Source organism: Emys orbicularis, chromosome 6 (genome assembly GCF_028017835.1).
Source record: "Emys orbicularis isolate rEmyOrb1 chromosome 6, rEmyOrb1.hap1, whole genome shotgun sequence".
NCBI classification, from domain to species: domain Eukaryota; kingdom Metazoa; phylum Chordata; order Testudines; family Emydidae; genus Emys; species Emys orbicularis.
Window position 1 is genome coordinate 131,340,799 of NC_088688.1, and position 24,281 is coordinate 131,365,079.

Below are 24,281 nucleotides of genomic sequence, written 5' to 3' on the forward strand. Positions count from 1 at the left end.
CTCTTGTAAAAACGCATTTGATTAGTCCACCACAGTGAGTGGCGCAGTGCACCTGTGCACTAGGTCGCAACGCCACTCAGGTTTGGCCTGTCCACCCCTCCGCTGATAGAGGCAGAGGGGTGAATGAGCCAAATCGGAGTGGCGCTGTGACCTTGTGCGCTAGATTTAGGGTGACCAGATGTCCCGATTTTATAGGGACAGTCCCCATTTTTGGGTCTTTTTCTTATATAGGCTCCTATTACCCCCCACCCCCCATCCCGATTTTTCATACTTGCTGTCTGGTCACCCTAGCTAGATCACAAACTAAGAGCAGGGAGTCCGGTCAGGAGCCACTGCTGTGGGTGAGTGCAGTGTGGACTTGCTCTCCAAAACCCCCTTCCTAGGCCCCATCTTTCAGCACCCCACTATACTCTTATGTTGATGTACTGGTCTGTCTCATCTTACGCTGGGGTTACATCAGCGCGTAAAGCGAAAACTGCGTATAGTCAAAATTACGTTGAGTGTAATGGCGGGCGAAATCGCCCGCACTACAGGAACAATATTTAAATTGTTATTTTTCTCTTTTTGTTTTTGTTTTTGCCGACCGCGTAAAGCTGAATTCGCGCATGTTAAATGCGCGTAAGATGCGACAGACCTGTAATGCAAACTACATTATTTGGTGAACTTTCCGTGACTTATCTTCTTTTTCCTGCATCTCCACCGTGAAATTTACTAAACATTTCTGTGCCAAAATCATAGCCTTAACTACCACCAATAAAACACAGCCCTGTTTCCCCCCTACTCCTTATTACAGGCAATATTTATAACCCTGGAAGGTGGCCAGCACTGACAGAAAACATCTGCATCCTGAAGTCAAATACAAGAATGAACGCAACCACAAACCATGACCGGTTATATGGAAATGCCAGCAACTACCATACAGTGACCTATATTCCACAGCAACTTCCGACACAGCACTTTAGAAACGAAGTGGGAATAGAAAAGGCGAAGAGAGCTTGTTTCTTTTGCTGTTGGCAGCTTGCCAAAGTAGTCTTAGAGGGAATTTCACTAGTCTAACTTCCCAGATATAAAATGCAGTCCAAGTCAGGTGTTTCATTCACAAAAGCATCATCTCAAAGCAGCTGACTATTTGATTCAATGTTCTTTGAGTTTTCCTTACAACTAAGCAATATCCTACTAGTAGGAGTGGGGTAAAAGTGGTGTTTGGACTTATTCAACACCTAAATTTAGCATTCATATGAAAGAGGCCAACTTGACAATACTAGAGATTGAGGGTGAGATTTTAATGCTCAGCTCTCATTAGAAATTAATGCATGTCCAAATCACTTAAGCAGCTTTGAAAATATGAAGCCCCAACATATGCAACATCTTTTGCAATCCTTGTTCTCTAGATGTGTAATGAGGTTTATTTAATTAGTTCCTAGATCTCTGTTGACAATGATGCTAGTAGCCAATTAGGGCCAACTGTGATGGTGGTTTATGTGGATACCTATTCGTTAAGAAATAGACCAAGATGACCTCGGGTAGGGATTCAGATCTATTATATAGATGTGAAAGCTCTTGTGCCCGTCAACTCTGGTGTTTATGTGATAAAAATGAAAACCTGCCACATGGTATAAGCTAGATGGGTGTATAATGGAGTTTATTTAATCAATGCCTAGAATTTAAGGCCAAGAGGGACCATAATGATAATCTAATGTGATCTCCTGTGTATCACTGGCCACAGAATTTGACCCAGTGATTCTTGCAAAATTAATCACAGGGATCAGGCAAGAAGGGAACTTGAACTCCTAGTCATTGGGGTCACAGACCAGCACAACACTCCCAGTGCCACCAGCGGAGTTTGAGCTAACTATTTCTGTCTCCTGGTGAATTTTTACAGCCTCCTCTGTCCTTTCTGTCCCAGCATTCTCAGATTCTTATCTGAAAACTCTGACGTGGTGTGCCATAGTATCCAATCAAAAATTAAAATAATATGATGAAAAGCTGCAGCCTTAAATTCAGTGCATGGCACCAACAGTGACCAGATCCCTGATGGTCTCTCCTCCAATAAATACAGATTTAAAATATCACCACGATGGGACATAACTGGGCAGGAGCCCTAAAACAATCTATAATGGTTATCCCACTTTTATTATTATTAATCGCACATTGTGCTAGCACCTAGAGACCAAACAAATCATTGTGCTGAATCCTACACACACATATAGTAATCGACATTCCTGGGCCTAAACAGTTTATAGTCTAAAAGACAACACACAAAGTGGGTGAGATACACAAGCAGGAGGAGGAGGCGGCAAAAGGAGGAGGGAGGGACAAAAGCCAGAGGGTGTTTTAGCACAGTTTAGCTATGTGCGCATTTCTTTACCAAGCAGTAACAGCGGTCACTTGCCTAGCTGTGATCAGTTTAATATGGGCATTAAGGCAGATGCCTTTGACTTATAGTCTCATTTGGTTATGCCTGGAGCCCTTCCCCCAGGAATGTTGCATCCAGAAGAGAGTGCACAGAATTCAGGGAGAGTTGGGGGAAGATGGGGCTGAGGTTTTTATAAGAGTTATGTGGTGGTTGGGGGAGGGGGTGGTAATTACAGCTGTTTTCTCTTTTCTTAAAGAGCTATACATTACTGTGATAGCAGCTTTATTTAAAGTCAAGATAAGGCAGCATCTGTCAGGAAAGCCCATTCCAGCAAAGAGAGTAATGATTGGAAATAAAAGGGTGAACATCCTGGCCCAATGAAGTCAATGGCAAAACTCCCATCAAATTCAATCAGTGCAGGATTGCTCCCAGGTGCCTAACATGTGTTGATGTGCTGTTATGAAACTAAAGTTTTTTTTAAACACGCCTTCAGTTTCAGTCTTTTTTACACTTTTTACAAAGAACACAGTTTCCCAAACAGTCAGCATCTCTGACTGTAAACAGTCTTATCCATCGTTAATTTATCTGTCCTGCAACAGCACCTAAAGGCTGCAAGAAGGGACTGGCGACCCGTTCTACTAGGCATTGCGGGCGGGATCTTCCAGTGCTGAGTACTGAACTCTGCTCTCACTGAAGTCAGCGTTGACCTCCATGGGAGCAGAATTAGGCTGGCTGTTGAGAAACTCCCACCCTGCACATATAATCACTTATTGAAAGAGGCAATCCCTGCCCTAACAAGTGTACGATTTAAGGAAAGTTAATATTAAACTGGGGACAGATACCTGGAACCCTCCAGACATTTTGTTGTGTTACGAGAATTTCTTTCTTACATTGCTTTAAGATCCCATTACATCCCATGCGGGCAGGGGACTGGACTCGATGACCTCTCGAGGTCCCTTCCAGTCCTAGAATCTATGAATCTATGAAAAAGCTGAAATCAGGGGTGCGAGAGGGGAACCACTGTGGAAGAAACATCCCCTGGGGATGAAGGCTTCTAGCCAGCTTTAGAACATGACAAGTCATTGCTTGTGATAAATGACTGGCAGCACGGAGAGCCAGAGGGCTTCCAAACCGCTTCTAATAGATCTCAAGACTGATTATTAGGTTGTTCGGTGTCCTGCAGCTCATTAGAAACTCATGTCAAACAATGATTTACCTTGTCAATTAGCTTCTATTACAGGCTCTCCCAAGGAAAATTTCCCTTTCTTGGAAGGTGATTCACGGTGCTACTTTGCTCTAAATGGTTTAATATGCTTTGAAGTCCCACATCTGAACTCTCTTCAAAGACATGCTTTAAAGTGGATCAGTCTTCTCTGAGCCGCACAGCGGCTCTTGCTTGCATCTCCAGCTTACTTTGCGGCTCCCTAGTATAGTATCAATGAGTATATGAATGGAGTATATGAATGGAGGATCAATGTCTCTGTGAGCAGCTACCAAGAAGCCATTAAAAAATACCAAACACTCAGATGTGTCACACTCCAAAGAAAGGAACAAAGTAATATGTATCTACATATCCACTATGATCTATCACTTCTCATTCTTTACTAAGAAGATTTCACACTCAAAGTAGTTTTTAGGAACTAGAACAGGCCCAGCTGCTTAACATAAACACCAGCTGTATATAATCCTCCTCCTTATCGCTCTCCTTTTGCTTCCATTAACGAAAAACTCACTAATCATAAATAGGAGTAAACATCTAAAATGTCAGAAAATTCCATTTCTAGGAGGCATGTAATGAAGCAAGTACAAACCCTCTCCAGATAGGATCATAGTATTACAACATCAAGACCGTCCACCTAAAAGCACAGGATTAGAGTCTCTCAACAGCCAGCATGCCCCAATGTTACACTGATATTACAGCTGACTGTAGCCTCAAGTACAAGCAGCAATCAAATGTTTTGCTGAAAATACTGTGGACCTGATTCTTAAATGTAACCCAAGACCCTTTCACACTGCTGTGGCAATGTAAAGAGACCTGAAAGTGGGTGTAAATGTATGCCCACTTTAAGGCCCCTTTGAACTGCTAGAGCAGCATAAGGGGAATTTATTGTACATGAAAATCAGACCCTTTCTGATTCGGCTGCTCTGTGGTAGTACTCTTCTGAAGTCGTTTTCAAATATTAAAAAGAATTTTTTTTAAAAATCCACTCCTCTGATGTAAACTGGCATAGCCCCAGGGTCTTCAATGGGATCTGGCCAGTCTGCCTCTCATTGAGATCAGAAATAGACCAAAAAAATATATATATATTAAATCCCAGTTACCTCTGTTAGAACATGCTCAGCCGCTAACTGTTCCATGCATGGGATAGTTTTCTATCCCATCTGTTCAGCAAACATTCCTCTCCCTTGGAGTTTCTTGCATGCGTTGCAGCTTTCGAGAGCAGTACAAATACGGTGCACTGGTTCTGCCTGGTATTTCCCTGCAACACTTTAATATAGCTTCCTCAGGAGCAAGAATGAAAACTTGAAAGACATTTAACTACTTCCCCTGCTCTTCCTGGTTCCCCACAACAACTTCCCTCCACCAGACCTGCTTCAAATGCCCACAATACAATGAAGTCACACATGACCCCACGCTAGCATTAAAGTTTAACTGTTTGGAGACTGGCCCAGAAAGCTCATGTGAAATGTGCAGCTGTTGCAGCTTAATTCTTTTGCAGGCAACTTGGAAAACTGATGCTCAAAAATACAGCGTTTGTTCCTTTCTTTAAAGTCTGTTCTTTTTAAAGAACAAACAAACATACAGATGGTGTGTAGCAGGCCACTCATTTTCCACAGGAGTTTTATTTCATAATTCTACAGTGAAACAAACTTTCCTCCTTTTCACAACTGATAGAACAGCCAACTGCTCTACCAAGTAGTTTCAATGTTATTTACATGGTTTTGGCTACCCATAGTTCTCCTTGTAGCAAAAACAAGTCACCATTCACACACAGCTCCCTACAATTGTTTGCTTCTGCCTCTTCTCCAAGCAGGCAGCTGAGAAAAGCAGAGTTTACCAGCAAGAATGCAGAAGGGCTTGACTGACAGCCAGACATGACCAATGGATAAGAGGACAGATTGCACTTTGGGCCAGGCCATCAGCAGGGCATAAAACAATATAATTCCATGGATCTCAGTAAATGGATGTATGAAAAGTGTAGGTTACTCACCTAAAAAGCATTGACTTTAACGGGGCTATGGCAACACATGCGAGCTGAGCACCTGATCACTGATGCTTTGTACTGAATAGGTGTGTGCAGTTTTCTGATCAGCTTCTGGTGTGTTGTGAGGGGATTTTTGGTCAGCTCCTGGATTTTTTTGCTTTGCTTTGGGAGGGGGTTGGGAACAGAAGTGGTGTCAGCAGCCTGGGTTTTTTTGTTTGTTTGTTTTTTCCAATAACTGCTTATTTGGGAAGTATAAGCAGTTTTACAAATCCTCATCAAACATGCATGAGAAATACAGTATTAACCAGTACAAAAGTCAACTCAGCCCTTTTTTGTTTAGAGAAACATTATATGCAATGATACCATTGTCAAGTTTTTCTACTAAGCAAAGTATTTCCAAGATGTTCATAATGGTTCCTCCTGGCCTTATAATCTATGAAGTTAGAGGATGAACCTTCTGACACAACCCAGGCATGTTTTCTTAACCCAAAAGAAACGCCTCTCTGACCAACAGAAGTTGTTCCAATAAAAGATATTACCTCACCCACCTTGTCTCTCTAAAGGCCTGGTGTACACTAAAGTTAGATCTACATGAGGTAGCTTACGTCAACCTAAGTCTGTAAGCGTGTACACTGAAATGTTGCTCCCACTGATGTAACTCGCCCACTATACTGACTTAATAACTCCACCTCCGTGAGAGACATAGCGCTTAGGTCGAGCAGCAGTGAGAGTGTAGACATTGCTTACATCAACTGTTGCTGCCTCTCAGAAACCATCCCACAACAACTCACGCTGACGGTTAAATCGGTGCAAGTGCTCCTGGTGCATAGTGTGGACGTATAAAACCGATTCAATTACTGCAGTGGGTGTACGTGGATGTAACTTAGGTCGACTTAATTTTGTAGTGTAGACTTGCCCCTAATATCTATTTGTCCTCTCTATTTGGCTGTGCAGGCATTTGATGCATTAATTTTCCATAACCGTAACTTCACATATTTCTTGGAACCATTCTGGGCAATTTTTTTCTTTTGCTACCAGCAGCCTAGCACCTCCATTAAATTTTCAAAGGAGCGCTACCGGAGTTAGGAGCCCAACTCCACCCCTTCTGGGGGCTCTCCCATACGAGGGGACTCCTCTGCGGGGTGACTTATGGGGGATTTCTGCTCCCTCTCTGCCACATGAGCATTGCAAAGGAAGTGGATTGAGGCCAAGATTCTGGCCCATTAATTGTACTGTTGCATGATGCTTCTCTAAACAAAATGTGATGAGCTCATTTCTTAATTGCTGATAGTGCATCATTGGTGCTTTTACGGTAAAAATTTGAAAAACTGTTCATGCTTCCTAAATAAACAGCTATTTTAAAAAGCAAGCAAGCAAAGAAGTTACATTTGATGGGGTCTTCAAAACTGTTAAGAAGCATTTCCCCTTTCAGTTTAAGACCGACAACCTATTACTGTGAAACTCTGGGAAAGGCCCCAAAAAAATCACATCACCATGCTAAGGAGAACCCTGCTGCACGCTGGAAGCTTTGTTGTGGACTGTTGCTGAGACCCTTCAGGGTTGCTTTTTTATAAAATGGGGTGATACCAATATTTTTAAATCTGTGTTGTCTAAATTCAGGGCACCTAGATAAAAGTGGCCTGATTTTCTGCAAGCCTGAGCACCCGAATCCCTTGAAGACAATGGCAGCTGCTGGTTGCTCAGCACTTTCGAAAATCAGTTCTCTTATTTAGGTGCCTAAATATGGATTTAAGAGCCTAACGTCAGGAAATTGTGGCCCAAATCTTCACATTCTGAGATCAGCCTGCCCCCTTTGAAAACTTCCAGAAGATCCAGGAAGAGGAAATACCATGTTTTTCTTCTCACCCCAAGGGTAAAGCTAGTGAGAACAAGGACAGGACAATTAAAGAAACAGTATCTAAGAGAAAACCAGTAACCCCAGATACAAGAAGTATAGAGGAATCACAAGAACTGAGCAGAGAGAAGTTTGCAAATGCACTAGCTGGGCATACCGGGGCTGGTGCACCGTTGTCCTGCATTCTGGGTAAGCATTTACACCCAATGAATGCAAAGTCGATGCAAAATGCTACCCAATCAGAATGGTTGCATTTTGCCCCCACTTTGCACTGGTATAAATCACTACACAATGGCAGGGCAATGGGGATTCAGGCCTAATGTCTGGGTGCTGCAGTGCAGCTATAAAGGCACACACCCCTTCTAAGCTAACCGGTCTTAAAGGTTATACACCCTGCCACAAGGGAGTGACAGGAAGACAAAGTACAAGCTCCCAATTCTCTGCTGTTCTGACTAAATGAAACCCTCCATCTTGACTATAGCAAACCTGCACGTCGCAGGGAAACGATAGTTACACAGACCCACCGGCTGGAGGAGAGAAAGAGAGATCTCCAGCTATTAAACCCCACAGGAAATAGAAAATTGAAAATCTTTCCCCAGGAATACAAGCAGCACCCAGGTCTCATTCATCCCCATTTCTCCCCTCCTCCGTTGAGCTCTAAGCACCATCAGCAAAAATAGCTGGATAACTGAACTGTACATATGAGGAGAGGATTCCTTTTAAAAACAAGCAAACCTGTACTTCAGAGAGACTCAGCAAAGCTCCCGCCTAAGAACCTGCCAGCTGGCTGATTTCAGCAAAGCAAGGCAGTGCCCCTCTCCCGGCCCCCATTCAGGATTCTGCAGGCCATTGTCATAGTGATCCTGGTTTTTGTCATGCATAGTTTGTGTTAGGACTTAGGGAATGTAGTCACGGTCAGCAGCTGATAGGCTGTCAGGGGAGATTTGTTAGTCTCTAAGGTGCCACAAGTACTCCGGTTATTTTTGCGGATACAGACTAACACGGCTGCTACTCTGAAACCTGTCAGGGGAGAAACACCCAGACACCAAGGAGCCCATAGGAACTTGTAGCCTGGAAGTCTCTAATCATTATTTATTTCTTTATTTCAGAGCCATGTGAGTGGCGTTCACAGAGCAGTGTTTCTCCCTCCAAGAGAGCGCTCCTACCAGCTGAGCAGCGTCCCTGTCTGCACTACTTCTGCACATTCATTAACAGACTGAGTTGCATTATTGCCGTACATTACACCCAGACTGATCAACATCTAGGGCCTGATTCTCATCCGCACTACGGCCCCTTTATACGGCCAGCACTGCATAAAAGGGCATCTCAGAGTACATGAAACCAGGCCTTTCGCGACTATCTATCAAGATGATTTCATTCTGAGTTCGTGAGGACTGGGGGAATGTCAAGTGGCTGCTTCTCCTTTCTTTACACCAAAAAAAAAAAAAAAAAGCTATTTTCGAGTTTTAACATGGAACTCATTGACCCTTCCCTGTCAAGCCTGTATCTTCTGCATAGATATTGGATTTAAAGAACCAGCTGTCTTTCGTGAACTGTTACTCCAGAAACCAGAATCTGCATCTGGGAACGTTTTTCTTGCACTTTCCACCCCAAATTGTGTGTGTCTGAATCTGAGGAGACAGTAAACTGTCCTGGGTGGTTGTTAGTTTGGTGTGGTTTGGCTGAAGCCGTGAGCCCCGGGGCCTGCTGCAAGGCTGAATCAGGGAGGGGCACAGGGCTGAAGCCGCGAGTCCTGGTACCCCCTGCGGGGCTGAAATGGGGTGCGGCGTAGGGTTGAGGCCCCGGCACCTCCCCGTGGGGCTGAAGCCGGGAGCAGTGCGGGGCTAAAACCCCAAGCCCCCCAACCTCCCTGCAGCTGGGAGCAGTGTGGGGCTAAAACCCCGAGCCCCCCCGTCCCCCTGAAGCCAGGAGCGGCGGGGCTGAAGCACCACCACCACGGGCAGAAACCCTGAGCCCATGGGCAGAGTTGGGGGGGCACGAGGGTCTTGCCCCCCAAACTGCAGCGCCTTACCCAGAGTGGGGTAGTCCTGGGGGCAGCTTCCCCCCTCCCCCCACCTCCTCTTCTCCCTCAGCCCCCCTCAGGCCCCACCCTCTGGCCAGGTCCTAGGCAGGAAGCCAGAGCCAGGCACTGCGGGGCAGCTGCTCCTCCGGCTGGTGGTGCCATGGAGTGGGCAGCCCTGGCATTCCCCGTCTGCTGCTGGTGCCCGGGGTTGTGGCTGCTCCTTAGCTCCCAGCCCCCTTTGACTGCTCACGCAGCTGGTCCAAGCTGCCCGGGCATCTCCAGACCCAGCAGAGCCCTCGGGGAGTAGCCACTGGCACACAGCCTCAGACAGGTGGGTGGCCTGAGGAGGTGAGTCAGGGACTAGAGGTGGCGCTCCCTTCCTGGACCCTGCTGTGCAGAGCTGGCCTGAGCCCTGCCGGCCCCTGGGCCCCCACCCCCAATAGAAGTCAAACTACACCTATGCCCCAGGGTCCCTCCTCCCCCACAGCTGGGCCCCGGAGTTTTTATAGCATGCTGAGGGGGGCTCAGAAAGAAAAAGGTTGAGAACGCCTGCCCTCGACCCCATTTAAGTCAGAATTTGATCCCCGAATCTCAATTTTTATGCGTCAGCCCTGAAAATTCTGACAGGCATACGTGGCTTTAAGCATGGGATTGAATGCAGTGGAACTGCTCACATGCTGAACACCAAGCCCATGTGTAAATCTTCACAGGATTGGGCCTCAACCAGCTCTCCTGGGTGTACCCTCCATCCATCAACCAACCCCTCAGGCTGCGGAGAGCCCCATTGGAGCTACATGGAACTTGAGTCCACTTCCAGGGGATCACACCATGACAGCAATCTTGGGCCCACTGAAGTCAATGGTAACAATCCCATTAAATTCAACCGGGCCTGGATTTCACCCTTTATCTGGAACAATATACAGCACACAGTGGCATCTAGTGACTGCATGCTATACTGCATGCAAATTTCTCATTACAATGCCTACCTAGCGTTTAAAGCCGTGGCTCTCAACCTTTCTAGACAACTGTACCCCTTTCAGGAGTCTGATTTGTCTTGTGTACCCCCAAGTTTCACCTCACTTAAAAACTACTTTGCTTACAAAATACAAAAAAAATACAAAGAAGTGTCACAGCACGCTATTACTGACAAATGGCTTACTTTCTCATTTTTACCATATGATTATAAAATAAATCAACTGGAATATAAATGTTGTACTTACATTTCAGTGTATAGTATATAGAGCAGTATAAACAAGTCATTGTCTGTATGAAAGTCTGTACTAACTTCACTAGTGCTTTTTATGTAGCCTGTTGTAAAACTAGGCAAATATCTAGATGAGTTGATGTATCCCCTGGAAGACCTCTGCATACCCCCAGGGGTCCAAGTACCCCAGGTTGAGAACACTGGTTTAAAGCAGGGAACACAGAGAGAATAGTGGAAAATCTCAGGAGAGGAGATGACCAGAGAACCCAGTTAGGGAAACTCAGAAGCTGGCGAAAACGATATATTTTTTCATAACCTCATGGTCAAACCATTTTAACTGAAAATTTCCCATAAAATTCAACCTGAGGCAGATTCCCAGCATGGGAAATTGACAAAGTAATCAGTAACCCCAAACAGGGTCTTATAATGGGAAGTGTTGGGCAACCTTATCTATAGGAGATGCTTCCAGGAAGTCTGGGATATGGGTGGCTGGACTCAGGCCCACATAACGTAGCATAGATGCTGGAGCCCCAGGTTGGGACCAGTATTCCCTCTAATTTTTTACATCCATGTTCGGAATGAATTTTGTTACGTGCACCAATATGGGGGCAATGTGTGACACATGACCTTCATACTGGTGCACATAACAAAATTAATGTGGTGGGGGTGGGGCCGAGGAGTTTGGAGAGTGGGCCGGGGTGTGGGCTCTGGGGTAGGGCCAGGGATGAGGGGCTTGGGGTGCAGGCTGTCCAGGGGCTGCAGTGGGGAGAGAGAGGACTCCCCCCAGCCCTCTCTTGCCTCAGCAGCTCGGGGCTGGGGAAGAGGCGCCTCTCCCCGGCTGCAGCAGCTCTGGCGGGGCTAGGCCGAGGGAGGGGCTCCTCTCCCCTGGCCGCGGCAAGTCCAGGGCAGGTCCAAGCTGGGGCCAGCGGGGAGGAGTGCCTCTCCCCGCTGGGCCAGCTCCATGCTGGGGAAGAGGCTTCTCTCCCCGCCACAGCCCTGAGCCCCTGTGCGGGGCTTAATAGACAGCTGTGTGGCCACGCAGCTTAGAGGGAACTTAGGTTGGGACCCAAGGTTCAATAATTGCCTGGGTTACACATGAGGGTAGATGTTCAAGCCCCAGGCAATAATACCCAGGGTCTGCTAACTTGAGTTCTACTAATCCTGGTCTTTCCTTGCTGTGTAAACATATCCTGAAGGGCCAGTTTGGGCACTTCCCAGACAGATCCTTTCTATTCATTGGCTGCTAGGAGCTGCAGTAATGTAACAACTGCTCATGGAGATTTGCCCATTACCTTGCCTTTCTGCTGTCATGTCTAGGGGCAATTCCACTGAGCAGCATTTCTGTGGAATTCAGGGCTGCCAGTGTTGGGATCTATACAGGTTTCTGGCCTCATGCTGTTTGCAGCATGTCTGCAAATGCTTTGTTCCTATTTACTTCAAATAGCACAACGTTGTCCAAGGCTTGTTAAAAAAAAATTGGGGAAGGGAGGGAGAAATAACTAAATGATGGGTCTAAACTACTGAGAGCGTCCCTGTACAGGTAGCTTGACCTTTTAATAACTTTTATTCATTAGCAGACAGTATTTCTATTCTATTTCTAAGGGTTAACTTTGTGAGCCTAGCACAAAAGGAAAAAAAGAAGTGAAGTCAATGCACACGCTGTATCCTAGCATACACAGCCTGGCAAGATCATACCAGTCCAGTCCTTCCTGGTCTCTCTGTTCCCCAAGGTACAAAATGCACAACGTGTGTACTGCTTTCTCAAGCCTACCTTTGTGACAACACCCTGCCCTGCTCAGCCCGGTTGGCATCAGTCTACTTTTGGTTCCATCTCTCCTCTTTGTGCAGCAAAGCCATTAAAACCCTTCTTGAGGGGCTCATTCAGCAATCTGAGCCCCCCCTCATCAAGAGTCATTTGTAGCTTCATCTGTAAACCAGGGTTGTTGTAATTTGTACGACTGTAGCATTAGATGTACCACTCTAAGCACCAGGGCTTCCTGCCACTATTGATAGGCTGGCAGATTGAAAACAATTTGACTTTATTGCTTGTGTCTGACTTGCCTCTCTTTCCTCCCCCCATCCCCACCCTGCACTCTTCAGCCTCCAAACCAGCACAGAGCGTGATGTCTAGCTTACCAAACAGGTGTTCCAAAAAACAAGAAACTGCCTACAAATATACTGCCTCCTCTTGCATTTTCCCTGTCACTCTTCTCTAGTTTGTCTTCCTTGTCATTCTCCTTGCATAGCAGGCAGCATGTAGTATTTTTGTACTTTGTAATAAATTATTAAATTTGTTTCACTGGACACAGTTATACACCCTGATTAAAAATCTTCCTCATTACGAATTCCAAAATGAATTCTGAGATATGCTGCAGAAGCAAATGCCCGTTAAAAAAAATTTTTTTTACCTGTCCAAATGAGTAACCTCTGTGACGTCTCTTCTGAAGAGGGTGTCACTTACGTCCCTTAGTCCACTGGAGATCTCTCCGCATTGACTCTTGATCTCACCATTTGTGGGAAGATTACAGACATCTTGCTGTCCTGAAGCAGAAGTTCTTTCTAAGAACTGACTGCCTTCCTTGATACGTTGCTGGATCATCGGAGTGAGTGGCATTTCAAAACTAAAGTAGCTATCGGGTTCCGAGTATAAAGTCTCCAGGGATTCCGCACTATAATATAAAGAAGCATTGTCTAGAATGTTTTCAAACTGTGAGCTATACACATCAATGGAGACTTCTACATGCCTTTGTCCAAGGACAGCTTCACATCCTCCCGTGGCTGCTTCTTCCTCCTCCATGATCCTAGGAATAAACCAAAAAGAGTCGGTTTAACTTTTGTTCGATTAGAACTGTTGAGTAAATCTGCTTCTTTTCCCTGTGAGTGAGTCACACATATAAAAAGGAACTCAATAGTCTTGAGTTCTAGTTATTCAAATACAATGCAGAACTGATACTTTGGTTCCAGTGCCGTGCTGCAGTACAGAACTGACACAGTCTTCCTCCCTGGTGTGCTACAGTTCTGAGAAGGGAGGAAATAATGTTCGGAGAAAAGAAAACATGATGTTTACTAAGAAACAACATCAGCTTGCTGTGTTCAGTGAAAGATACAGTGTGCTTTTCTGAGCAAGAGTACTAGTCACAAATACAGACATCTAGCTCCCCCCCACACACACACAGCACCTCTACTGACTGCAACACAAAAGGAATTATAGTAGATAAGATGCTTCACCAGGAGCTTAGTCCCAATCCAGCGGGGGGGGGGGGGAGGGGGGAGCAACTCAGCCCCACACAATCCCAGTGAGATGTCAGGGCCTCAGAGGAAAAACTAATACAAACCTCTATTAAATGCAACCTAATACACTAATGCAACAGAGTAAACACCCAGCACAGATAGTATCAAAATTTAAGTGGAATGTGCAACGCTGTTTGGCCTTTCTGCAGATGGCCATACCAGGGTTCTAAACCTCCCCTTGGAGAGCTCTGATTTCTTTAAGTCAAAGAGGGATGAGGTACTTGAGAAACAGAAGGCAACCAAGCGAGGTTGTTTGGTCTTCATCAGACTTCTAATAAAACAGGAGTACTTGTGGCACCTTAGAGACTAACAAATTTATTAGAGCATAAGCATAAGCTTTCGTGGGCTACAGCCCACTTCTTCGGATGCATCCGAAGAAGTGGGCTGTACCCCACGAAAGCTTATGCTCTAATAAATTTGTTAGTCTCTAAGGTGCCACAAGTACTCCTGTTCTTTTTGCGGATACAGACTAACACGGCTGCTACTCTGAGACTTCTAATAAGCAGTCTTCCTTCCCTGGTCCTCAGACATCTTCTGGTTAGGGGCATACGCTCAGCAGTCCTGGGTTAACGTTTTCAAACTGGCCTATGTGATTTAGGAGTCTGCGTCTCACTGAAAGTCAATAGGGCTTAGGACAAGTCTTTAAGTCACTTTTCAAAATGGAACTTAGGTGCTAATGAAAATGTTACCCTTGGTCCTCCAGGAGGCAACCCAAATCTAGGCAGGGATCATCTTCTTCTGCCACTTCACCCTCTGAAATAGCAGTCTCAGATGCAGATCTTATCATTACTGTGTCCCAGTCCTTCTTCCCAAAGCCCACGACCAAGCTCGTTTATAACTTACGTGCTAATGCGTTCTGAGGATTAACATGGGTTTGGTTTGGCACACCATTCTTCTGTAGCTGGGTTTCTAACGGAAGCGCAGGAAGGGTGGCAGCGGAGAGCTGTGACTTTCTGCACTGTTTATGGAATGTGATGTTAGCAACTGTGCTAAATTGGACAGTGGTTTTCATGCAGAAATGACAGCACTGAAACCAGTGCATTGCTTGCAGTGGAGTTTCGGCTGTGTTTCAACTGCGCAGGATGAGGAAAGAGAAATGTGTGTCGAGGGTGGAGGAAGAGAGATTTGTTGTGGTTAATAAGGGGAACTGATGAGTGGATGTAGATGGGATATTGAAAGACATAACTACTTATTTCCTTGGTTTTTTATGGGCTCTATTGCTTAGTCTGCCAGGTTTGTGGGGAAATCCCCCAGCTATTTTAGTAAGTAGGTATTGGCACTGAGAGCTGTCCATCACATAGCAGTGTTGATACATGCTATCCTCTGCCAGGCCCCATGCAGTGCCCCAGCTCCCTGCAGAACTGAATTCCCAGCCATCATCCCCTATGAAGTCCTATTCCCCATCACAATGCTTAGATTGCCACCATCTTCCTGACCCTACAGCCCTGCTACGCTCCCAGACACCCCACACCCCATAATGTGCTCCCCACCCACTCATTCGATATTACATGCAGCTTTTGGACATGGTCCTGGATGTATAAGTTGGGGGGAATCCAGGGGAGAGCCTGGGGCTGCAGAGCTGGGCTGTTAGAGCATGTGGGGGGCCCTGGGACAAAGTGAAGATGGAGCTGGGAGGAGCGGCAAGGGGAGCTCTATGACGACAAATCACAGGTGGTTTGTCAGTACACAGCGCCTCTCCCCTCTGCTTCTCCGACTCCAGGCTCCACCTAACTCAAGCCACACACTCCCTCGTGCTCCCCTCACATAACTCTGCTCTCCCTCATCCCTACCCTTCCCATTCCCTCTCAAATTAGCTGCTCACCTCTCCTCAGCCCCCAAGGCGCTGCTGCTTGGTGAGCCTGAGCCTGTCGGTGGTATCGGGTAAGTGCCTCCCCATTTAGGGAGAGCAGGGGGAGGCACCTGTCCCATCCCCCGTTTCATATCTCGTGGTGCTCACCCCAGCCCCAGGTGGAGCTCTGACCTGCAGCGCCGCACAGCCAGATCTCCTCCTCCAGGAGAAAGGGTTCTCCGCTACGGCTCCCGCTGTGCCAGCTCTCCCACCCGTCCCCTCGTCTGCCTCTGAGGGTGGGGCAGGCAAGGAAGGGGTCAGTCGGGGGAGGGGGGGGAGAGCACAGGGTCCCGAGTGGTGATGGGGGGGGGGGGGGGAAGGAAGAGAAGGAGACAGTCCCCAGATGTGGTGGTGGTGGGAAGGAGAGGGCCCCCAGTGGTGGGGGGTGTTGGAGCCTGGGTGGGAGAGGTCCAGTGGGGTGGGAAAGGGGAGTCAACATCCAGGGGAAGAAAGAGATGAGGGCATAGGGCTGTGCCCTGAGGGAGGGAGCAGGGGGTGTGGGAGCAGGCCCTGGGGCAAGGGGAGGTGAAGAAGGGGAGGCTAGGAGCAGCTACATGGGTGTGGAGGTCCGTTTGCCCTCAGAGAAGCAGGGAGCAACCTCTCCACTCCTTAAGAGACCGGGCACAGGCCCTTCTGCTCCAGAGCCCTCATGTCCACTAGTGGTTGCAGCTTCAAGGACAGGTGTCCCCCCCAGGCTGTGCTGCAAATTCTGCCAGCAGGTGCTGAGCTGGCAGGGGATGAAGGCCGTGCTGCTGGCCAGCACAGAGATCGACCTGTACTCCACCGGCATCCCACCCACCCGGTAAGTCCCCTTCAGCTACCACCAGCAGGCATCTCAACAGCTGACTAATGTTACAGTAGCGCCCAAAGACCTTAATCAGTAGGAGTCCCCCATTGTGCTAGGCACCATACAAACCACTAAGAAGGCCCAGTTCCGGTCCCACAGATCTCAATCTAACCCTTATAATTCCATATGGCAGGCAGGCATGTATTGTTATTCCCATTTTACAGCAATGGTAACTAAGGCACAGTGTCCAAACACAGACTGGTACTCTATACACACATATATACACACACACACACACACACACAAACTCTAAATAATAAACAAGACTCAATTTTTTCTCAACATTAAAACGTGGAATTTTCTTGGTGCTTGGTTTTAGATATTCTCCAGTGAGAACTGCAGATCAATCACCGTAGTGTTGTGTTTAAGAGCCTTCTGGAAAGCAACTAGCCTTTAACCAGAAGTGAAAGTGACTTTAAAGTATCAGTTTCACTCCTGTTTAAAGTCAGTTTCTAGTCTATTATTATTTGTACTAGGGTAACACCCCGAGAGCCCCAGGCAGGTGCAGTATAAACTCACAGGGCCTTGCCCTAGTAGGATGTTTCCAAGAGTTAAATAATCTATTTGAAGTTTGGTGAACTGCAAAAAGTAAGTAGCCTAACTGATAGAAAGTAATCTAGATTTTTCTACAATTATTTCAATTGTAACAAAGTAGGAATATACTTTAACATTTTAAACCTAACCAGTGTCCCTTACCTGCCACAAAATGTCGGAAGATGTTAGGACTACATCAGAAGCACATCATCAGTTGCGCCACTGTAGCACATCTGGTGAAGACGCTCTATGCCTCTCTCCCCTCGGCATAACAACTCCAACTCCGTGAGCAGCAGAAGCTATGTTGGTAGGAGCAGCTCTTACGCCAACATAGCGCTGTCCACACCGGCACTTAGGTCGGTGTAACTTACGTCGCTCGGGGGGGGTGGCTTATTCACACCCCTGAGCGACATACGCTTTACTGAAGTACGTGGTAGTGTAGACAAGGACAAGAGCTGGAAATGTATCTCAGCCCTGATCCCCATTCTGCTACTCTACCCTCAAAACCGCACACTCTCCTAGCTAATGACTTAGATGATGGATAATAAGGTTGTTCATTGGCACATCTTGTATGTCCAGCCTGACAATAATAAATGTTGTTTTCTTCTTTAAAGTCCAGTTGTGGTCAGAAAAGTGGCCCTGTAAAAACGTCACCACAATCAAATACTTCTACTTTCTATTTCAAGTCAAATCCCTTTATTTTAGGACTACAAACATGTTTTTACTCTTAATGGTGCAGGAACCAATATCAGTCAAGGAAAGCAAGCTGTATTCTGTTTGGCCTCACACACCAACAGAATTGTGAACTGCATTACTGGTGAAGATGAAAGAAGCAGAAATAACCCAATTTGTCTTTCAAGATTAAGCCAGGGCAGGAATTAAAAAAATCTTCCTAGTTACTGGGTAATTGATCAAATTTAATCTGAGAATGAGTAACTTGTGTTTCTGATATCTGTAGTAAGGCTCCAAAACTGGTACCTCAAGGCTTGGCATTGGGAATATCCTGCTGTATTATCTCCTGATTGTTCTAAATTTACATATAAATTTAAAATTTGTTGTCATGGGGTAGGTACACCCCATCAGGGGGTGTCGGGTCACGTAGGGTTAGATGGAAGGGCGGAGGCGATTCTGCAGCCGGTCAAGTCCTATGCCGATGACCCTTACTGTAACATGGGGTAGTATTACTTAGCAACCAGAGTCAGTGAGCGGCCCTTCCCATCAGGGCAGCGTGGCTCAATGGCCAGAGTCAGTGAAGGAGGCTCTGTGAGATTGCACGGCCGGTTGGCCCGTTGGGAGAGTGAGGCGCCACTCAGGGGTGTGTGGCACTCCGGGTTAGGGGACTCATGCCCTCCCTGCTCCTCCAAGCCCCTGCCCAGAGCCCTAGCGGTGGTGGGGGTGCTCACCACCGAGTCAGCGGGGATCCTCCCAAAACATGCTGACCAATCCCCCGGTTTACTCACCGGCAAAGAGTTCAAGACCCCTGGCTGCTTCTTACCCTTTCCCCCTCGTCGAAACTCCCTGGGTCCCCACATGGCCAGGCTCCCACTGGTACCGTCCTTTCTCTGGGCTCGTCGGGCAGCCTGGAGTCTCCAGTCAGGAACTCTGTGAGCCATAGTCCCATAATCGGAGTTTGTAGCAACTCCCTGCAGTGATCTTGCAGCCTGAATCCTTCCCCATCAGCAGCCTCTCCAGACTGAGCTGGGCTGCTACCTTTTATATGCTGCCTCCAGGGTGAGCATGCCCAGCAGGGGCGGAGGGGCGGAGCTTCCTCAGCCTGCAAAGCAGAGTTAACCCTTTCGGGGCTAGTGCGGGGTAGCTACACCCCATCACATGTCTTTATTTGATGTTTGTATATATACTTTTTTCTTTCTTTATAGATACAGTGCTGTTGTCAGCTAATTTCTAAGTTGGGCATAAGCTTTCGTGGGTAAAAAACCACACTTCTTCAGATGTTTATGCCCAAATAAATACCCCACGAAAGCTTATGCCCAAATAAATCTGTTAGTCTTTAAGTTGCCACCGGACTCCTCGTTGTTTTTGTGGATACAGACTAACGCGACTACCCCTCTGATAATTTCTAAGTTATCATCTGCCAAAAACCTAGAGTTTTCAGGTGCCTAAGTAGCCCCTGAAACAGGGCCGCCCAGAGGATTCAGGGGGTCTGGGGGTCTTCGGCGGCGAGGGGCCCCGCCGCCGAATTGCCGCCGAAGACCCGGCACTTCGGTGGCGGGTCCCGGGGCGGAAGGACCCCCTGCTGCGGGTCTTCGGAGCACTTCGGCGGCGGGTCCTGGAGCGGAAGGACCCCCGCCGCCGAATTGCCGCCGAAGACCCAGAGCGGAAGAAGCTCCGGGGGCCCGGTACCTGCGACAGTTTTCCGGGGGCCCCGGAGCGAGTGAAGGACCCTGCTCCAGGGGCCCCGAAAAACTCTCCTGGGGACCCCTGCGGGGCCTGGGGCAAATTGCCCCACTTGCCCCCCCCTCTGGGCGGCCCTGCCCTGAAATGGCTCTCCTGGTATCGGGGAAGTCAAAGGAACCAGGCAATTGATAAAGTGGGTTTGGTTGGTGGCGGGCAGGGAACAATGCTATGTGGACACTCTGGAAGGAGGAGACGGAGATCGGTGCCTCAGCACCAAATCAGCGCTTGGAAGGCTTGCTTGAAGCTGCCACCTATACTCCCTGGTGCACAGAGACAGCAGCACCATGGGGTGCTCTTGATGCACTGTGTGATAAATGAAAGGGGGGCAGCTTGCTTTTGTGGACATCCAGCCAACCAGTTAGCTATAGAATCCCTCTTGGTAGCTGTTCTCTACTTGCTTTACCTTTAAAGGGTTAAAAAGTCGGTAAAGGGAAGTGAGTGGACACCTGACCAAAAGAGTCAACGGGAGGGCTAGAACTTCTTAAAATTGGGGGAAAACTTCCCTTTGTCTGTGGTTGTTGTTCATAGAATATCAGGGTTGGAAAGGACCTCAGGAGGTCATCTAGTCCAACCCCCTGCTCAAAGCAGGACCAACGCCCAGGCAGCTTTTTGCCCCAGATCCCTAAATGGCCCCCTCAAGGATTAAACTCACAACCCTGGGTTTAGCAGGCCAATGCTCAAACCACTGAGCTATCCCTCCCCCCTTTCTCTGGGGAAGAGGGGAACATGGCAGCAGTTATGATGTGAGAAGCTGAAAGCCAGATATGAAAATCATGAGAAATATACCTAGAAATTGCTTATTTGGAAACCCAGATATGTAAGTAGACCAGAAAATAAGTAGGAAGACGCGATTAGGTTTATTTTGTTTATTTCTTAGGGCTTGTGGACTCCTCTATGCTAACCCCAAATGCTTTTGTTTTGCTTGTAACCTTTAATCTGGACCTCAAGAAGGTTATTCTTGATGCTTAATTTTTGTAAGTGGGTTTTGTAAATCTAGCAAAAGCCTAAGTTCCAGATGTATTTTCTTTCTTTTTGTTTTTAATAACATTTACCTTTTTTAAGAACAGGATTGGATTTCCGGTGTCCTAAGAGGTTTGTGCATGTGTTGTTTAATTAGCTGGTGGCAACAGCTGATTTCCTTTGTTTTCTTTCTCAGCTCTTCCCTGGTGGGGGGGTAAAAGGGCTTGAGGGTACCCCACAGGAAGGAATTCTCAAGTGTGCCTTCCTCGGTTCCCAAAAGGGGGGCGTTCTTTTGCACTTGGGTGATGGCAGCATCTCTCTGACCTTGGATGGGTAGAAGCTGTAACGTTGGGAGTTTAATACCAGCCTGGAGTGGCCAGTATTAATTTTTAGAATCCTTGCGGGCCCCCACCTTCTGCACTCCAAGTGCCAGAGTGGGGAATCAGCCCTGACACACACTGATCATGCCGTACAGAAATAATGGCTCCCCTGGAGTTGTGGCCTGGTGTGCCAGAGAGCTGATGGAGCAACCGGCAGAGCCTTTCTAATGCCAATGCCTTTGCATAGAGACACAGACCTGCCCTCCACCATACCAACCCTCGCTTTATACAACCCTGTTCCCCACAAATTCTGGGCCCCAGCACTACACAGCTCCCCCCCATTTTGCCAAAGCCCCACATAATCCCTCAAGCCACATCCCTGCCCCAGTGCCCACCCTCACACTCCATGCTGTGCAGCCTGCCTACAACTGCTCGGGAAACTTTCACAAAAAGAAAGGTTTGAACACCTTTCAAGTGTTCCTTTTCCCCACTGGTCTTTTGCCTCTCATCAGGGAACCAACTCCAAGTATTGAAAAATCAAAAGCCAGGGCCCCCAAAAGCATGAGATGGCTTAAAAATCATGAGATTTTAAAAACATAATACAATACATTTGAGGGGTTTTTGTCTTCTGGTTTCTGAGCCTTCAGGGTGCACTCGGACCACATTTTTAAGCTTTTCTCCACAACCAGGAGGGCTCAAAACTTTTTGTTTTAAAATGACCGCTGAAATTCTCACATATTCACATGGCTCCGGGATTTCGAGCTTTAAGAAATCCAACAAATATCATGAGATTAGTGATAAAATCACAAGAGTAATCAACACTACAGAGCCATTCCATTGGGCAATCATGGCAAAACTCAGAGGATCCTGAGTAATAAAAGGACTGACTCCATATATGTTTTAATGTGAGCCTTTCAAAAAACAGCCGGCATCTGATCTAAGATCTGTATGTGTGTGCAGTAGGGTGACCAGATGAGATGAAGAAAATATTGGGACACCGGAGTGGGGGAGTGGGGGGGGAGCAAAAAAAAAAAAGCCAAGTGCTGCCGGCCGAGCAACAAAAACAAACAACAAAAAAGCTGAGATCGGTTGGGACGCGGGACAAACAGCTCAAAATCGGGACGGTCCCGATTTTATCGGGACGTCTGGTCACCCTAGTGTGCAGGTTCGCAGGGAGGCCCTATCGTCATTCACCAAGAGCAGTGGTTCTCAAACTTTTGTACTGGTGACCCCTTTCACATAGGAAGCCTCTAAGGGCAACCCCCCCTAATAAATTAAAAATACTTTTTAATATATTTAACACCATTATAAATGCTGGAGGCAGAGAGGGGTTTGGGGTCGAGGCTGACAGCTCGCGACCCCCCACGTAATAACCTCCCAACCCCCAGTTTGAGAACCCCTGACCAAGAGGAATACAAACAAATGTGACGAAAACCGGACACAATTTGAATAAGGGACAAACATTCACAATTTTTTTATATATGTAATATAAAAAAATGCCATTATCCTCTTGTAGTGTATAGGAATAGGGCGGTATCCTTTTAAATAATTTGTGATCCTTCTGGAGACACTCACTGTGTTCTATGTTTAAAACCCTGCCAGAAATCAGTCAGAGCAGCAGTACGTATGTAGCTAGGCCTTGCCTGTTGTGTATATTTAGTCAACACAGTTATCTGGGACCTAACTGTGCCCATGTGGGTTTCTTCATGTTGTCTTGTGTAAAGAGCAAACAACAGAATTCCTCTTCAGAGTTATTGTGCCCAATTTGGAGACTAAATTCAAACTTTAGAAGTGTAGAACAGAGGGATTTTAGTCCTGCTTCAGCACAACCCTCAACTCCACATTAACTTTGCCATCACTACAGTCATCTCCATAACATTCTATACAGGAGGCAAATAATATAATCAGTCATTTGCACAGCAGCAACTCCCACAGGGTGTTAGGCATGGCCCACACATGGGAATTCAGTCCCTGCCCCAAAGAATGTTCTTACCTTTCACTGTCTGTGTTTAGCACATGGTTCTTTTCTTCTGCAAGTTTATCCTTCACAAAGACTTCATCCTCCCCACCTTCAGCTAGCAAAGCTAGAGAAAAGGACTCTGAGCCAACTCCTGGTTTGAAATCTGCCTGGGCTTCGTTCCAAACACTCTCAGACAAAGTGACTAACTCTGAGGAGACCGAGGCTGGAATGGGGTGGCTTGATGCTTTGGAGAACTTCTTTTCTACAGACACGGCCCTTTGTAAGTGTGCATTGGCCTCTAGCGCTGAATGCTTCACTCCCTTCTGCTCCTCTGCTTTCTGTATCCATAAAATCTCCACCCCTTGAAATTCTACATGTTTGCTCACAGCTGCCTCTTTCGATATCCTCCTCCCAGGACCCGTTTGCATCTCGCCTGGATTGTACGCTGAAAATTCCTTCTCAAAATCTGACCATCCCTCCCCCAGAATACTGATAACGCCCCCAACTTTGCTGTCTGCCTCCAGGGCTGGTACAGATGGTCTGTGACAGCTTGTCTCCTTCACTTTGGGGACCTCCTCAGTTTTATTATTGATGGCTTGCAAGGACTCTAACTGCATTTCTCCAGTTACTATTGTAGCCAGATCTTTTTCTATGATCAAATACAATTTCTCCTCAGCTCTTACTTCAGATGGAAGAGGCTTGTCTGAGGGTTTTTCTTGGCCTGCTGGAACCAATTCTCTGGCTGCCTGTATGCCTTGGCTGCCAATATTCCTTTCTTTTTCCATTTGCAGCTCTGAACAAAGAGAAGCATTTGCTCCCTTCTGTACTTTTGCAGCTTCTAGCTCTTGAGAAATTTTCATAATCCCGGTCTGTCTATCAGCACGTGGCAAAGTTTCTTCTTTCGATGGTAGCAGTGATGCCTCAATGCAAGATATTGGCACATCTGCATAAGTGCCACTTGCAAGAAGAGTAGGCAACTGGTCATCCTCCCTCCTTTCTGAACTGCATGTTATAGCCTCTGCTAGAAACTCAGATGAACTCCTCAGTGCTTCTGCACCTTGCTCCATCGTGCCATATTCTGGAAATTCATTGGAAACGTTATGTGGGAGCAGAGTGCTATCTCCTTGTCCACCTACACAAAAGAAAGAGAGTGTATTTGTCTATTGGGTACATCCATCTACTTGTTAAGGGTATTAGCTCCATTCCCAGTGTTCTGCTAACAGATTAGCTGCATTGCTTCTGCAAGCCCACTGCAGAGAAATGCTATTGTATTTAGCTCTTTTTGAATGCTACTGCACTGTATTTATTCAAAATCGGGCTTTTTACATTTGAGTTTCGGGGGAGCATATTTTTGGAAGTTAGCACTGCCAAGTTAAGAATGCCAAAAATATTTGCGGAGCTTCACAGGGTCCCAGTGGCCCGTGAATAGCATGGGACACATGCCAGATGAGGGAACTGAAG

General features: G+C 46.8%; 1 protein-coding gene across 3 annotated transcripts in view; it reads right to left on the reverse strand.

Annotated features, from left to right (window-relative positions):
• Positions 1-23,902, reverse strand: part of PSD3 (pleckstrin and Sec7 domain containing 3) — a 109,570-nt gene extending 85,668 nt beyond the window's left edge. For 2 of the 3 annotated variants that reach the window (XM_065406128.1, XM_065406129.1), the window contains exons 1-2: positions 13,070-13,363; positions 12,987-13,003 (exon numbers count right to left, since the gene is read on the reverse strand). In XM_065406128.1, the coding sequence (XP_065262200.1) occupies positions 12,987-13,003; positions 13,070-13,258 (206 nt within the window). In that variant the 5' untranslated portion in view covers positions 13,259-13,363. Of the gene's footprint in view, positions 1-12,986; positions 13,004-13,052; positions 13,446-22,853 lie in introns of those variants that run through there. The other variant, XM_065406126.1, reaches the window with a different exon arrangement.
• Between the last annotated feature and the right edge of the window lie 379 nt (positions 23,903-24,281).